Raw genomic sequence first — 15,969 nt, 5'->3', positions numbered from 1 at the left:
TCTAAATGCTATCCAATTTATAGGAGAAAATAATAATGTGCGCGCGCGTCCCTATTGCTAGATTAGCTGGAACATGACACTAGTTGCAGATTTTTCTTGAGGTCAAAGTAAACTATTCAATCTTTTGGAAATCCTTCCTATCCTTCCTATCTAAAAGAAGCAATTGGAGTAAATATCCTTCCTATCTAAAAGAAGCAATTGGAGTAATATTTATTACATCCAACAAAAGATAGGGGCTGGCACATTCTGCTTGGTCCACACGCTTCTGCTTGGTCCACAGAACATATGGGGTTCTTGCCTGGCAAAAAATAAATCCAGCATAATAATTATACCGTTTAACATCGAAAGATCGCGGGGTCTTTATCTTGGGTTTAAGGTCCATGGGAGCATCCTTCTGTCACCAATTATCTAGATGGATGTTTCTCATGGATTCCACCTTAGATTGCTCATTTGGATCGGTGTGTTCAGTGTTACCTTTGCGTTTGTGTTAAATTAAGCATGCGTGTGTTTCTTCTGTCTATGAAAAAAATAATAATTATACAGTTAAAATACTGGAGACTATGGATCCAAATAAATTGAGCCAAATCGAATTTTGATCTAATCGAATCGAATCTTAATACAAAAGAGAGGGTTGGCACGCTCCTGCAAAGTCCACACGCTTCTAGGGATGATAGCAGACCAATTAGAAGAATTAGACAGGACGAGCAATGCCCCCCACAGCCAAATCTGACACAAGCATTGTTTTCGTTCAAGTGGCATGGTACAGACAGCAAATTTTCTTGACTTGCTAGTCAAAGTAAATTATTCAATCTTCTGGAAATCCTATCAAAAAAAAAAAAAAAAACTAGCATTATATCCAACAAAAAATCAACTAGCAAGTCAAGAAAATCTGCAACCGGTATCATGCTCTAGCAAATCCAAAGAGAAGGGCTGTGTAATTTCAATATACCCCTCACTTACCATTGCGCTTTCTAATTAAAGACTTCAATCTCCAAGTCCTATCCTAATATGTCTGACTACATTTGCCAACAGACATTAATAAACAAATGAAAGCTCAAAAAGATAGAACTCGATTTGTCTTCATATGTAAACATGGTTATTTACAAACCCATTCTAGACAAGAATTTATAAATTTGCGGCTTCAAACCTTTTCTTAAGCTTTAGAAGTAGCAAAGAGAATTTATAAATATTAACAAAGGTTTAAACTATAATATTAAAACCTAGAGGGGGAAGTAGGGTCAATGTGTTTGCTTATTTTATTTTTATTATGCTAGGACACTTGTTATGTTATTTTTTCACCCCTAAAATCATTAACCAGCTAGAGTACAAATATGTCTTTTTGGAAAAAAAAAAAAAAAGTAAAGTCCATAATGAACTTTCAAGTGAAATAAAAAAATTTCAACAATTAAAAAAAAATTTGACCAAATATTAAAGGATTTGACAAAAGTATCAATATTTTGAATGGTGTATACAATGTGCATACTCCTTATTACTTCTTCTAGTTTTTTCCTTTTTCTTTTTGTGCCATAACAAGCAAATTGTGATAATACAATTAAAATAGTTTCATTTTAAAATAAATATATGAAAAATTTTTGTTTTTTCTTCGGAGTTGGAAAGCCAAACTCATGATAAACAAAATTTAATTGTTTTCATGTTCTACCATTATTATTTTTCATGTTAAGTGAGTTGAATTTGTTAGTGTCTTAATGGCATTCCTTAATATGAAGTTATGTGCATAGTTTTTTCAAAAATAATAAAAAAAAGATGTATAAACTTTCAAGTTCAAATGTTTATATTCTTTTGTGTGTTGTTTTTATTAATCATGGAGTGTAAATGATTCACCACATATGAATTTTTTTTACCTAACTATTCAATTTTTTTATTTGAAAATTCATTGGTAGAGATAATTGATTTTTGTCATTTCTCTTTTGTTTTCTTTTATTCTTTTTTTTTTTTGGACAGAATATAACACAAAGCACAAACAACAAGTACTATGTTATTTCAAGAACACCTTGTTTTAGTATCACTAGCAAAATCTTGGATGATTTAGAAATTGGATTAGATTATGACTAATCAAGAATGTTAAATTGAAACAAAAACTAAAGATGGAATGCAAAAAGACAGATTAAATTGGAGTGTCTTATTTTGGGAATAGCAAAGAGAATGTATATATACTTATAAAGATTTAAACTATAATACATTAGGATCAATATATCTGCTTATCACAAAGGTCCATGGCATGGTGAAGATATGAAGTAGCACAATACGAGTGCAATTATGAACAAATTCAAACTAGGTACGACAAAAAAGGAGCACATCAGAAAACAACAGCAACAAGGCATTAAGGGACATAGATGGGCAAATTGTAACGCACTGATTGATGATCAAAGCTAACCTGAAGAGTTCTCGTGGCAAATTCAACACCAATCGTGGGTTTAGATTCCAAACAGAACTCATTTCACGTAAACCTAGAAAGTAAGTTTGATTTTCCAACACCAGACTTTCCGATCAGCACAATTTTAAATAAGTAATCATACTCATGATCCACCCTGTAAGCCATTTATTTTTTTCTTTGTACATCCCACCAACCTACATTCACCAAAATCAAGAATTTAGTTAACAAGAATACAAATAGTTGATTACAGGGAAAGGCCACACAGTTGAATTCAAGAACCAGGATCAATGCAACACAAAGAGATCGATCTTCAAAAAAAAAAAAATCTGATAATACTGATCCAAATCCTGGACAATCCAGAAGTAGGCCTAGTAGAGAACAGAATAATATGCCAAGAAACTAACCATGAAAGGATGGCAAGCAACAGGTGCAAAGCAAGCCTTAAATTTTGGTCAGAGAGGAGGAGAAAGAAAATCTTGAGAAACAGAATGACCGCACAAACGAGAGTCTTTATACATGGCAAACGAGAATTCATGAAATTTGTAACTTTCAGATTCTCCCAAAAGAACAAAAAATTTCGCCTTTGAATGTAAGTTCTTAGGTACTTTAATTATTGTCTACCTTAAGTGTAAACTCTCCATTTATTTGCAGACATGTAAATCACACTTAGTTAATCAAATGTAAGAGATACAGAGAGAAATGATTGATACAGTACATAACACAATTCCTTGATTTGACTCCTCTTTGGCATGACCTTTTAGTTCAAGGTTTAGTGAACTCTGAAGGGATTTTATTTCTTGTTACACTGACAAGGGCTCTCGAGAATCAAGAGGATAGTAAAACAGATATATTTCATAACGAACATAGCAGCTGCTATAGAAAACATGACATCCTACAGTTTTCTCATTGTTGCATAATTTGGGGAAGTTGCCAATGGGTATTTTCAGACACTCGGTGCAAGAATGTTGGGATAAATCCCTGGTGCACTAAAACTCCTTCCCCCGCCAAGCCCTTCATTTGCAGGCACAGTAGTCTCCTAGCTGACCTTACTTATAAGAGCATATAGTTGCTTCTTGAAAGCAGAGGGATGTTGTTGATGATCACGGCAAAGCTAGATCGATCAACTGTTCCGAGGAATTTTTTGGTCTGCAAACCTTAGAATGCAGGCATCATTATACCAAATCTAGGAACCAGTCTGGTTTCGGCAGAGTGTGTAAATGATTTGTGCTGCATCTTGCATGCAGGTCGTGCAATCTTTACCATTCACAATCTCCTCTGCATTGTCCCAAGCCGTAGACTCCGTCTGTACCTTTACTATAAGTGGCAAGACTGAAACGATTCTGAGAATTGCTTGATGCTAGTTCAGCCGCCACCAAGGTATCGATGTTCGCTGACATTTGCGTGGTAGGTAATGTTGAATTGTCACTGTTGTAGCATTTTAATAAAATATTAAATTTTTATGTTAAAAGCATAAAATAGAAGGAGAGAATATGGTAACAGTTTTTTAAGAATTATTAGTATTTGACTAATGCTCATGAATTCACCTTTGTTGGTAGAAATTAAAGGTTTTCAATTGCAATAAGTCTTGTAACCTACAATTCTAATTTAAATATAATTTGAATAGTCAATAACTCCTACATTTATCTTGCATATTTTGTAACTTATGGCTTTTGATTAACTTTTCATTACCTATAGATATGTGTAGTTGAGATAGAAAAAAATACTACTACAAGGACTTATGACTTGTGAGCTTAAATTTATATAATTACTATTATTTTCTATTGAGTAAAAAATCTAGGGAGCCCTTAAACTATCACCGTTGTCAAGTTTTGACCCCCGATCTAATTTTTGTTTTCGATAAGCCCCTAAATAATAAAAAATGCATAGTTTAAGTGCTTCCGTTCATTTTATGTGTGAGTCAAGCCGGAAGCAAATGGCATTATTGTGGGTTGTTGCCCCTCTCTGCAACTACGCTGCCGATGATTTCAATACAAGCAAACAGCCCCTGTTGATGCTTGCCAGATGTAGTACAAACCTCTCTAGTGATTCCACAAAAACCCTAAATCCTAAATCCTTGTAATTAGAAGCTTCGATGATATCCGCCTCTTCCAAATTAAGTCAGATTCTGAGCTAGCTCGTATCTTGGCTCGGCAAAATCTCCCAATGGCGGTTTTTGCAGCCACGGCGGGCTTAGCCTTTTCTCTGATGATTATACAGCTCAGAAAGAAGAACAAATGAGGCAGCAGCAGAGGAGTACGGGATTTCTTCAAGGGTGGTTGCCCATCTCTGCTTTGCCTATGATTTCGCCATTGGTTACTAAAAAACCAAGAGCCCTTCGAACAGAGCCAGGGAAATATATGTATATATATATATATATATATATATATATATACACAAACACACATATGCATATCAACATGTGTGTGTGTGTGTGTTTAACAATAACAGGGAAGAAGCCCTCGTTGCGAGTTTTCTTTTTCTTCTTTTCTTTCTTTTTGGCGACGGTGTAATATGAGATGAAGGTGGTGGTGGTGGAGGGATTCGGCGTTTATGGAAAAGAGGCGGTGATGATATTTGTTGGGCATTATTTCTAAGCAAATCAAATCGGACATTGGAGACGATCCGACCCGTAACTTGGCTGGGCAAACTCAGCAGTTGGTCCTGATGCTTCAATTATAGTTGGACGAAATTGCCCTTTAATTCCGGCTTGACTTCAGTATAAAATGACCGGAAGCACTTAAACTATGCATTTTTAATTGTTTAGGGGCTCATCGGAGACAAAAATTAGATCGGGGGCCAAAACTTGACAACGGTAATAGTTTAAGGGCTCCCCGGGTCTTTTACTCTTTTCTATTTCATTACTAGGTAAGAAAAAGAGGTGTTTGTAGAGTTATACTCTCTTAGTTGTACAGACTAATGAAAATGATATCAAGTGTGGCTGGACTATTGTATTTTAGGAGTGACAAACTAGAGATCCTACTGCATCGAAGTTGATTCTTTCACAGAAACTTGAATCACCTTAAAGAGAACCAAATATCCATGCCTCAACCCATTGCATTTGTTTATTTTTTATATTATTATCATTTGCAATTTTTTTACATTTGATGTTATTATAGCTAATTTTGTAATTATTATAACTATCGTTATAACTACTGTTATTTTTTTATTTGACATTTGTATTTTTCTATTTGTCTGTGCTTTTAATTACTATTTCATATAAATGATTGATTCAAAATTCAACGAAGGACAGGGGTATTTTTGTGTAGTTAGCAAAATTAAAAGTTCTATGTGAATTTTTCTTAACAATAAGAGAGTTCCATTATCAGTTTGTAACTACACACATAGTAAATAATTGACATAAATAAAAGTACTAGTAGGGCATTTTTGTCCAAAAAATCATGAAGGAGTGCGTTTGTTAAAGTGCCTATTGTCTGAAAAATCAAAAACGAAGTAGGGTTAAAGTGTCTATTAAACAAGTTTAGGAGATAAAAGTGCAACTAGAGTCAAAGTTCATGGTGGCTTAATGCATTTAACCCTATCTATTTAAGCTCAAAGTGCCTATTCAGCAATAGCAATGCCATTTCCATCAATTCTAAACCATAGTTATTAAACTCGACCCGATAAAGAACTCACAGTGGGACTAGATCAATGGATCACTGGTTCAACCAATAGGTCATTGGTTGAACCGGTGAGTATTAATTTAATATTTATAAATATAAAATAGTAATTTTAATATACATAAAATATATAATAAAGTGCTTTTAGATACTAATTATTATAAAGTGCTTTTAATAAAGTGCTTTTAGAAGATTTAACTTCATTTTATCGTACTTTTAAATAAATAAATAATATAGTGCAAGTATTAAAAAAAATTATATCAGCATTATTTTTTCATTATTTTATTTTTTGTTTAAAAAAGTAATTTTCTAACTAATCAAATATTATCAGTTTAAAAGTTAAAAGTACTGATTATATAATAAAAAATAAACAAGTTTATTAAAAAAAAATTAGCTATCAAATAAAAACTAAACAAGTGGTAAAGTCCTATACATATTTAAATGAAAATCCAATGCACAAATTTTATTAAAAGCATATATACATTTTGTTTAAAAAAAAAAGGCCACAATTATTAAAAACAAATAAAGGTAAACCAGATCAATTGAAAAATTGAACCGGTTCTCAGTTGAATCACTAGATCAAACGGGTTTGTCCGAGTTTGACCAGGCCAATTGCTTATCCAGTTAAACTAGAAACCCAGCCCGGTCTAATGCCCGGGTCACTGGGCCAGACCAAAATTAATAACTATGCTCTAAACTCAATTATGGGCCAAATTTTTGGCTTTATTGGTTTTTTTTTCTATATCTCCTAGAATGTAAATTTCATTCGACTTGAACAAGATTTTGTGGAGATCAATAAAGTCGACTTTTAATGTGATAAATCATCTAGGGTTGATCACAAAGCTTGAGTTTCATTGTTTGTTATCAAATTTTATACTAGCTGTAATAAAGGAAAACATTCAATGAAGGATAAGAAAAGTATACATTCTGAAATAATTGAGTGCTTGCCTAATGCCAAACACCTTCTCCTTCTAGTAGCAACTCATTGATGCATAATTGCAATAGTAGAAAGAGGGTCTATTAAAAAAAATGACCATGAAATTTAGGCCTTGTTTTGAATTAGTTTTAATTCATTTTTGCTTTTGCCGAAATTCCTACTTCCTTAAAAATTTCTTGTAAAGTACAATGGACAGAAACTAGAAAAACTTATAGTGGGCATCTCAAGGTGTACTTTGTCTTGTTATCAATTTTGTTTGTCAGAAACTCTTGAGAAAGAGGTACAACGAGGACTCATCGTTTAACTAGTCCTAACATATCCTCCATTTAGGACAACGCATTAGCACACAGAGATGCAAACTTAGGAAAACTAGTGAAATTTCCATTTCTGTGGTTTATGAAGAAGCATTCCAACTCAATGAAACAAATAACTGAAAGACATAGGGATGAAATTGAACATCCAAGGCTTCAAACTAATATAGATTAGGCCAAGAAAAATCCTTATCCCCAGTGCTTTTGTCGTCAACTGCTCCAGTGGGTGGGGAAGCTGCACCTCTGGCACATGCTTCCAAGATCGATCTTGTGACCTCGGGGTCAATACGGAGCCTGGCCAGATCGCATTTAGCTGCGATGTTAAAGATAGCTCCGCAACAATTCTTGCTCAGTGCATATTGGTTGGCGTTCTGGCGTCCCTCAAGAATGTTCAAAATATCAGCACCGCATTCTGCAATGGCCGGCAGGGCTGCCAAACATTCCAGTATCCTGTTAAAGTCAGTTGGCTTCACACCCTGAATTACTAGTTGTTGCTCTTGGTCTTGGGCTAGTCCCATTTGAAAGTACGTGGCTAAAATACCCACGATCAAGAACATCTGCGTTGCTAAATAAGTTGCTGAAAATGATGCCATCTGATGATTGTGGCTGCAGGAGCTGTTAAAAACCACTACGAGAAAACCGGTACAGCTAGGTAATAATTTCTGTTGATAATACAGGCTACTGGTACTGGCTAATTGTTGCAGACTGAAAATGAAAGTGTGAGATTTATACTCGCATTCAGGATGGATTAGCAAGTGTACAAGTGCATATTTTTGTCCCCCGGGGAAGTCGATGTAAGGTCACTCAATCTGTGTGTTGGATGATTTATGGTAAGTTAAGGAAACCAAGGATACACGCATTAGATCAGATTTGTTGCAGCATGAGAAGTTAAGGAAACCAATCCCCAATTTGATATGGGATAAATTGTTTCCTTTGTGATTCGAGCACATGCACACACCTTTTGGCTATTGAGGTATATGAGTGCACGCACCTGCCAACATGGTTCAAAGTCGCGGTCGCGGTTGCGGGTTCGGTCTGGACCGTTTCACATCGATCTATGTATATCAGTCATGGTATCGGCGAAACGTGAATTTTTGAAATATTTAATATTCTAAAAATTGTAAAAAAAATATGATAAAAAATAATTTAAAAATTAGTAAAAATAATAAAAATTCGAATTGATTCGGGATGACTCGCAATGATTCGGTGTGACTCAGTCGCTTTAACCCTTAACGTTGACGTTTCAGCGAGTCAAGTATCTCGGAATCGTATCGTCATGGCATCGTATTAGAAGGGTCCGAGACGGTTACGACTCGGCCGAGACTTTGAACCATACTGCCAATGGAATGGAAGTGATACGAACCGCTTTAATGGCAAATTGAACATCGACTTTATCAAGAAATACCAACAGCGTTTACTTGCAAAATTTGATCTTATACAAATCATATAGTACAATGATTCAAGGTTTGCAAATGCATGTTCAGTTTTCACCATATTTTTTTTTGTCGAAACGTTAGCTTTATAGATCTAACCAATATTTACAGTAATTGGACAAAGGTCCAAATAAAAGGACAACAATCCTACAAAACATTGGTGCCTAACACCTAGCATTGGGATTAACCCATGCTTCATCTATGAAGATGTTTAGAGCATGCATGCTCAACTTGATACTTTCCACAAATCCAGAATTAACATTAGAGAAAGAGCATGTTTGAAAACTTTTACATATGTACTGGATATCTTCTATCAGAGTAGCCATCAAATAATTGCTGGTCCTTGTGTTTTTTATACACTCTACTAACTCTCTGCTTTCCAGCTCCACTTTAATGTTCCTCCAACCTTGGCTGATCGCATTTAGTAAAGCAAGTCTCACCGCACCAGCTTGATCTTGCATTGGTTCTGCAGACATTCTTTCCCTCATTGCCCAACATGCTTGAAGACGTCCTGACAAGTCAGAAGCTGTGATTCCAATCCCAACCATTTTTTGTCTAACGTCTTGGTGAGAGTGGACTTTGATCATCAGGCTGGTTTGGCTCTCTCTCTGACTTTGCAGTTGCTCAGTACATTGTTGTGCTTCTGTTCCCTGAATGTTTCCTCTTGTCAGTTTTCCTTTGTTCGCCTCCTCAAACTCCATCCATTCCTTCATGGCTTTCTGTATTATCTTGTGGGGTTCCCTTTCCTTTTGATTAAACTCTCTCTCGTTCCTGGATTTCCAGATCTGCCAGAGAATGTTTATAGTTAGATTCACTTGATCTACCTCTCCTCTTTCTTGTTGGGCTTCTATGATTGCAGACCACCATTTAATGAAACAGTCTGATGTATGTTGTACTCCATCCCATTGTACAGGTGATAACTTCCATATTTCCTTTGCTCTGCTGCATTGGAACAGGAGGTGTTCTATTGTTTCTTCCTTCTCACCACACCCCATGCACATAGGGCCTCCTTGTCTTGTCCTTCTGTATATTTCACCTCTCACGGGAAGCCCCCCATGCAAACACTTCCATATAAACACTTTCATTTTCTGGCTCACCTTCTGCTGCCACAGAGTTTTCCAGACTTTTCTGATAGTTCCTTCATAGCTTGGTCCAACACCTTCCCTCCTTCTTGCACTCTCCAGTTTCTTTGCCTTCATCCATGCCTTATACCCAGATTGAACTGTATAATGTCCATTCTGAGAGTGCATCCAGTAATGGCTATCTTCTTTCCCTGTTAGGCTTATAGGTATCTTCAGAATTCTCTCTGCATCTTGTTGGTTAAAGGTTCAGTTTTCACCATATACTTACCATAAAGAAAGAAATACTATTTATAGAAGAATAATCCTGAAGCAACGAGACACAAACAGCAGCAGAATCCAAAGTATGAAAGTGGCCTCCACCTCCTTGTATTGGGAAATAAATACAGAGCAGATTAGGAGGACCTGGAAATTTTTTATATAGGGGTCAACTCATGGTGAATTAATATTTACATAACAAAATGATTATGGGTCAAAATCATAGGCTGCGTTAGCAACAGAACATTTATCTGAGCTCCTAAACTAATGGGACAAAAAAAAAAAACATTACTGCCAGGTGATTGTACACTCACTCAATTAATGCAACCCCTTATGGTACAAACGCAATTCTGCTGCAAAATTTTCACCACCTAAATTGGAAAGACTTGGGAGGCAAATTTACATATTTAGCTGCTCTAGAGGCCAGACTTGCAATTGCAACGTTCAAAATTTCCGGAATTCCTTGAATCTGTCATAATTTTAGGCAACCGAGAAAGAAACTGCCAGAACCTAGTCCATTAGAATTAGTGGAGGAAAATCCTATCCTTTCTTTTTGTGGTGGAAACTTGTGTTTCTTCCAACCTCCCTTTACCTACTTTCTGAAACTATGTACTTCTTTTCGGGATAATTTCACAAACCTCCTCTAAGATTTTTAATAATTGCAGAGAGCTCCCCTGAAGTTTTATAAAAATTATATATACTTCACTTACTTTTACTATTTATATACCAATGTAGGTCCAACAAGCTAGATCTTCTCTCAAAAATCCTAAATTATCCTTTTCCACAAAACTAAGAAAGAAAAACATAGTATATTCAATCGTTTTCTTCCATGTTTTACACAAATCGACAAACTTAATCCCTAACAACCATCCAACCATAAGTTCTAAATCTAAATAGATATCTAAAAGATTTCAAATTGCATATACAACATCAATGCTTGCTATGCAAAAAAATAAAAATACAAATACAAAAAATGCACAAATACAGACGCATACCATTGACAACCAATTTTATACTCCAATATTAAATCTCAATACTCAAATATCTTTTTAATACAAGCTAATCTAGCCTAAAACCACCATTTCAAATGTCTTATGACCTGAAAAATATTAATATCTCAAAAGCAGAAAATAAATTCTACCTTCACAATAAAATCATAATAAAAAATTCTAATTCAATTGAAGAAATCCTTATGCAATTATTGACATTTTACAAAAAATTTTCTTGCCAACAAGCAAAATATGACAAATTTCACATCTTTGGTTTTTCTTCCTATTTCAATAATCAATTTCATTATTTATTTCTCTATTTCTGCGAGACTTTTCATTTCTCACTAGTTTGACACATAATCTGCTCCCTCTGTTAATTTTGCAATTTCAATTTGCTAATATCCATAAAATTGAAGATAACAAAAAAGGGTATAGTAGTATATTAACTAGAAAAGAAATGAGCAAAAATAGACAAGAAATAGAAAAACTTTTTTTTTTGGGTTTTGTAAATCTATTGTTTTAAATTGAGAATTGTCTACCAAGTGAAAGGTATTTTAGGTACTTTACTATGTTAGGGGAGATAAGCGTAATTTATTAAACCTAAAGGAAGCCGAGTGAAATTGTTTGAAACTTCAAGGGAGGTTTCTGAAATTATCCCTTCTTTTTTTTTTTTTTTTTTTGTGTTGTTAACAGCTACACAGTAGGTGTATAACAACGGGCAAGATATGTCGTACACATGAAATTGCATCCTCAAGCAAAACGAGGTTTTTTTTTGGGGGGGGGGGGGGGTTAAGGGAAGTAGCGAAACGAGTTTAATTACTTTCTATCCGTTTATATACAGCAAAGAGGATGATGTAGGAGAAATGGATAGATGTATGAATGGTTTTTGCACCATATTTAATCAAACTTTATAATGATTAAAGCTCTTTAATCTTTCAAACAAAGTATCCACGCTCAAGAGCTTTCTGCTTTGCGATTAATCTATTTACTTTTTGCTGCGTTGGGATTTTAATGTTAGCCATTTATACAAGTGCCATGCCAAAAACAAAAGGTCAAAACAAATAAATAAGCTGATGGTATACTTTAATAGTGTACGCCTTGTTTGGATTGCATTTTTCTAGATTTTTTGTAAGATAAAAAGATGATTGAAAAATGTGTTCAACAAAAATATAGCAATTTTTCTTGCTGTCCAAAACAAGGAGAATCCTTCACCTTAAACATTTAGCTAGGTATAGATAAACGCAGAATTAATAAATAGATGAAGTTTTTTTTTTTTTTTTTTGTCAACAATGATACATTTGTATAACCTACTCTATCCTAATCTAGGGGGATGGGGAGCCTAAAGAAGCTGTGGTAGGGGGTTAGTTGGTATACAGACCCAACTAAACTAGACTAAAAGAGTGCTCTGGCACAACTCTTAGATTTTTTTCGCTGCATGTGAGATTTGAACCTTCACCTACCGTCCAAGGAGAAAGTCCCTTCCCGTGGACCAATGAGCCATTGGCCCAGTGGTTCAAACAGAGGAAGTTAAATGGAGAGAATCAATTGGCAACCCCATCTTACTAGCTCATATTTGTCCATATTTGTCCCTTGTCCATATTTGTACCAGCTCATAACCTTACCAGCTAGTCTTTTCTCGATAAGATAACAAGTTTGTGGGCATCATTCAAGATCAAGGCTAGCCATATGTTTATTTCACGACTTCTTTTACTTGCAGCTCCAAGATTTTGATTCGATGTGCTGTCAGAATTTGTTCAGGAGAAATAATTGAATATGAGATTAAACCAAAAAAAGGAACCAAGTTTATTTATATGGGAGGGAAAAAGGATTTTATAGTATATATGGGACCATTTTAGAATTTCACCTTTATATAGTATAAAGTTTGTTTGGATGGTAAGTTATTTGAAATATTTTTACTATAGTACTTTTTGTAATGTGATATATGTGAGATAAAAAGATAATTGAGAAGATAAAAAGGTGTATTAAAAATTATAATGATGATGTAAGTAAATATATTTGAAAAAATAATTCCAAACAAACTGGTTATTTTGAAAAATAATCACATACGAATACCAGAAGATCGGCCCCCTTCTTTTTGTCGTAACCAACATTCAGTAAACATCTAATCAACTATATTCCTATGGGCCCTCTTCCAATTTGCTCCCCAATTTTCCAAATTACAACACTTAACTCCATCTAATTTTCAATTTGGTTGAAATGATTTCATCTCACGAGTTGTACGGTAGTTAATTCACTGAAACTATTTTATACTATCAAAATTACCCTTAACATTGAGCTCTCTTGAATTAATATTAGCGTCAGATCTTTTTTCAACAAAAAATATAAATAATAAATAGACTAAATCTTATTATATACACTGACAATACATACACTATCATCATTAGATATATGACATATATGTAAAAATTAAATTTCAAATTTAAAATTTATATAGTTATTATCATCCAACGCTAACAATGTATACACTGTCAATATAGAAAAAATTAATCCTAATAAATACATAATAAAATACTTATTTAAATTACAAAAAACAACAGCCGTGAACGCAACAAATCATGAAATATAACGTTTATATTTTTTTCCATAGATGTTCTTTGAAGAAAGAGAAACAAGATGGTACACTTTGTGAATTTGGCTCCAAGAACAACCGTGATTGCAAAGGCTAATTTCAATCAATTAATGAATCAGAGCATTTTGGTACTATCAAATTATGAGGGGTTAGATATTGCAATTGAAAGGAAAGAATAAGGGGTTAAAGTGGGATGGGTAGATAGTTGAAGGTCTTTTAAATACGTCCTTCCAAAAGTGCAGCTCTTCATTTTTGAGCGATCAGATAATTTGGAAAGCGGCTTTAGTGATCACACTCCACCACCGGCCACCGCTCCAAAAATGCTCTCCGGCGAGGCAGGAAATGCAGATTCTTCAGCCGAATCGTCGCAAGAAGAAAAAGCAAAATCTTCAGCCGAATCATCCCAGAAAGCAAGATCAAGAGGGCGCTTCATTAGGCACCTAAGCAGAGCCAGACGAATCTCTCTATCTTCTCAACCGCCGGTTCCGCTTCCCCTCGAACCAGCGAGCAAACTCTCACCATCAATACCAGAAACCCAGCACTCTCAGGCAGCAGCGATCTTTATAGCCAACAATATAGATATCTTGCAACAAATTTTGCTTTATTTGCCCCCAAAATCCCTCCTTCGCTTCCAATGCGTCTCCAAGAAATGGCTTTCCATCATCTCGGACCCTGCCTTCCGCCGTCTGCACTCGCGGTTTTATCCCACCACCGTCGGGACTTCCTCTTCTGCCTCCGCTGCCACCGAAGCACTCTTTGTGTTCCCGTGGACATACAAGAAGACCCCACAAGAGCTCAATTTCATCTCCCTCTCGGATGGGTATGTAAATCCAATGGCTAAAATGGTTTCCCACTTGAACAATTTCTTTGATAATGGTGCAATTGTGGATTTTCATTCATGCAATGGGTTATTAGCTCTGGTGTTCAAGTTAGATGATTGTGACGATCATAGAGAATTTGTGGTCTATAATCCTACTACTTGTCAGCATAGACTTATTCCTACGTTCAATGGTTCTAAGCCCAATGATCCTCAGCTCAATGATCCTCATTTCAATGATCCTTATTATGATCCTTACTTCGATGATCCTCATTTCTATCATTTTCAAATAACCCGTCGTTTTGAGGCTTTGAATATTGTGTTTGATCCTTCAAAATCTGATCATTTCAAAGTTGTGTATATATGGCGGGATGAATACCATGGCGACACTTGGGATAGATGTGGATTTGCTGTCTATGCATCTGAAACTGGGATTTGGAGGGAAAGTATGGACACGTTGGAGATGGATCCTCCTGATTTACCTACTACTTATTTCGGGAATGGGGTTTTGTGGAATGGTGATCTCCATTGGCTCAACGATTTTAAGTATATGATATGTTTTGACTTGGATAAAGAATGCCTTCACCGAGACATGCCGCCACTTCCTGTCGAGTTCAGTGAGTGGGAATTTTGGTACTTTGGGGAGTGTAATGGGTGTTTATATGTTATTGAGGTCAACAACCCATTTGGGTTGTTGTTTGATGTTTTTGAGATGGAAAGGGACTATTCTAAATGGGTTCTGAAATACCATATCGATCTTGCTCCTCTAAGAATTCTATATCCATCAATGGTAGTTGAGTTCGTTGATCGTGCTGATAGGAGGCAATGTACATTTGGACCATTTGGTATGCTTTTTCTCCTCGAGGATGAGAAAGAGAAGAAAGCCAGCCTTGTGACAGCTTTTCCAGATAAGGTGATGCTTTACAAAATTAATGATGCTGTTGTTACAGAGGTTGCTGAAGTAGGGCCAGTGGACTTTGGGTATGGTTGGAAGAGTCACCTTAATCAATGGAAGGACATCTATAGACATATGGAGACCCTCGCTTATGTTTAATTTGGTCGTAAAATGTTACTATCTTCTCCAATGTACTTTGCTTTTGCCTACCAATTAGATATCCCAAAGTTACAGAAACTTTTGTGGATCTTAATTATGATAATTCTGTTTGTACATATGGTAATGAAGTTATGGTTTCAGAATGCTTTAGAAATCAATCTTAAGATTATATCTTGATACTTTCATATCCTCATATCACCATTTATTCCAACTGTTCTTGAATAGTTTATGCAAATAATAGGACTAGCTGGTTGTGAGTTCTAAAAGAGTTTGCTTTCAGGACACTTACCTTGCTGTTTGCTAAATGGTTGTGATTTTCTTGAATGCGTGATTTAGCTATAGATTGCTTAGATATGTAAAGATTCTGTTTTGTGCATTGCTAGCTTTTTGGCCTGCTGTGCCACTGCCCCATTTGTTTTAGGCTACCTGAGTTTTGTAATTGATTGCTATCATCTGAATCTTGGATTTTGAGGGACAATACGGACACAT

General features: G+C 35.3%; 2 protein-coding genes and 1 pseudogene across 2 annotated transcripts; 1 reads left to right on the top strand and 2 right to left on the bottom strand.

Moving 5' to 3' along the window:
- Positions 1–3,195: 3,195 nt before the first annotated feature.
- On the bottom strand, positions 3,196–3,792 carry LOC113693410 (cysteine-rich repeat secretory protein 55-like; annotated as a pseudogene).
- A 5,065-nt stretch (positions 3,793–8,857) lies between these two features.
- Positions 8,858–9,943, bottom strand: LOC113693409 (uncharacterized). Its single transcript, XM_027211956.1, has one exon. The coding sequence runs from the start codon at positions 9,941–9,943 to the stop codon at positions 8,858–8,860; it is 1,086 nt and encodes a 361-aa protein (XP_027067757.1).
- Positions 9,944–13,929: 3,986 nt separating this feature from the next.
- Positions 13,930–15,480, top strand: LOC113693408 (F-box protein At5g07610). Its single transcript, XM_027211955.1, has one exon. The coding sequence runs from the start codon at positions 13,930–13,932 to the stop codon at positions 15,478–15,480; it is 1,551 nt and encodes a 516-aa protein (XP_027067756.1).
- The last annotated feature ends 489 nt before the right edge of the window (positions 15,481–15,969 follow it).

The sequence above is a fragment of the Coffea arabica genome, chromosome 6c (assembly GCF_036785885.1).
Source record: "Coffea arabica cultivar ET-39 chromosome 6c, Coffea Arabica ET-39 HiFi, whole genome shotgun sequence".
In the NCBI taxonomy this organism is placed as follows: Eukaryota; Viridiplantae; Streptophyta; class Magnoliopsida; order Gentianales; family Rubiaceae; genus Coffea; species Coffea arabica.
Note: the sequence above shows the minus strand (reverse complement) of the source record. Positions and strands in the feature narration are given on the sequence as shown.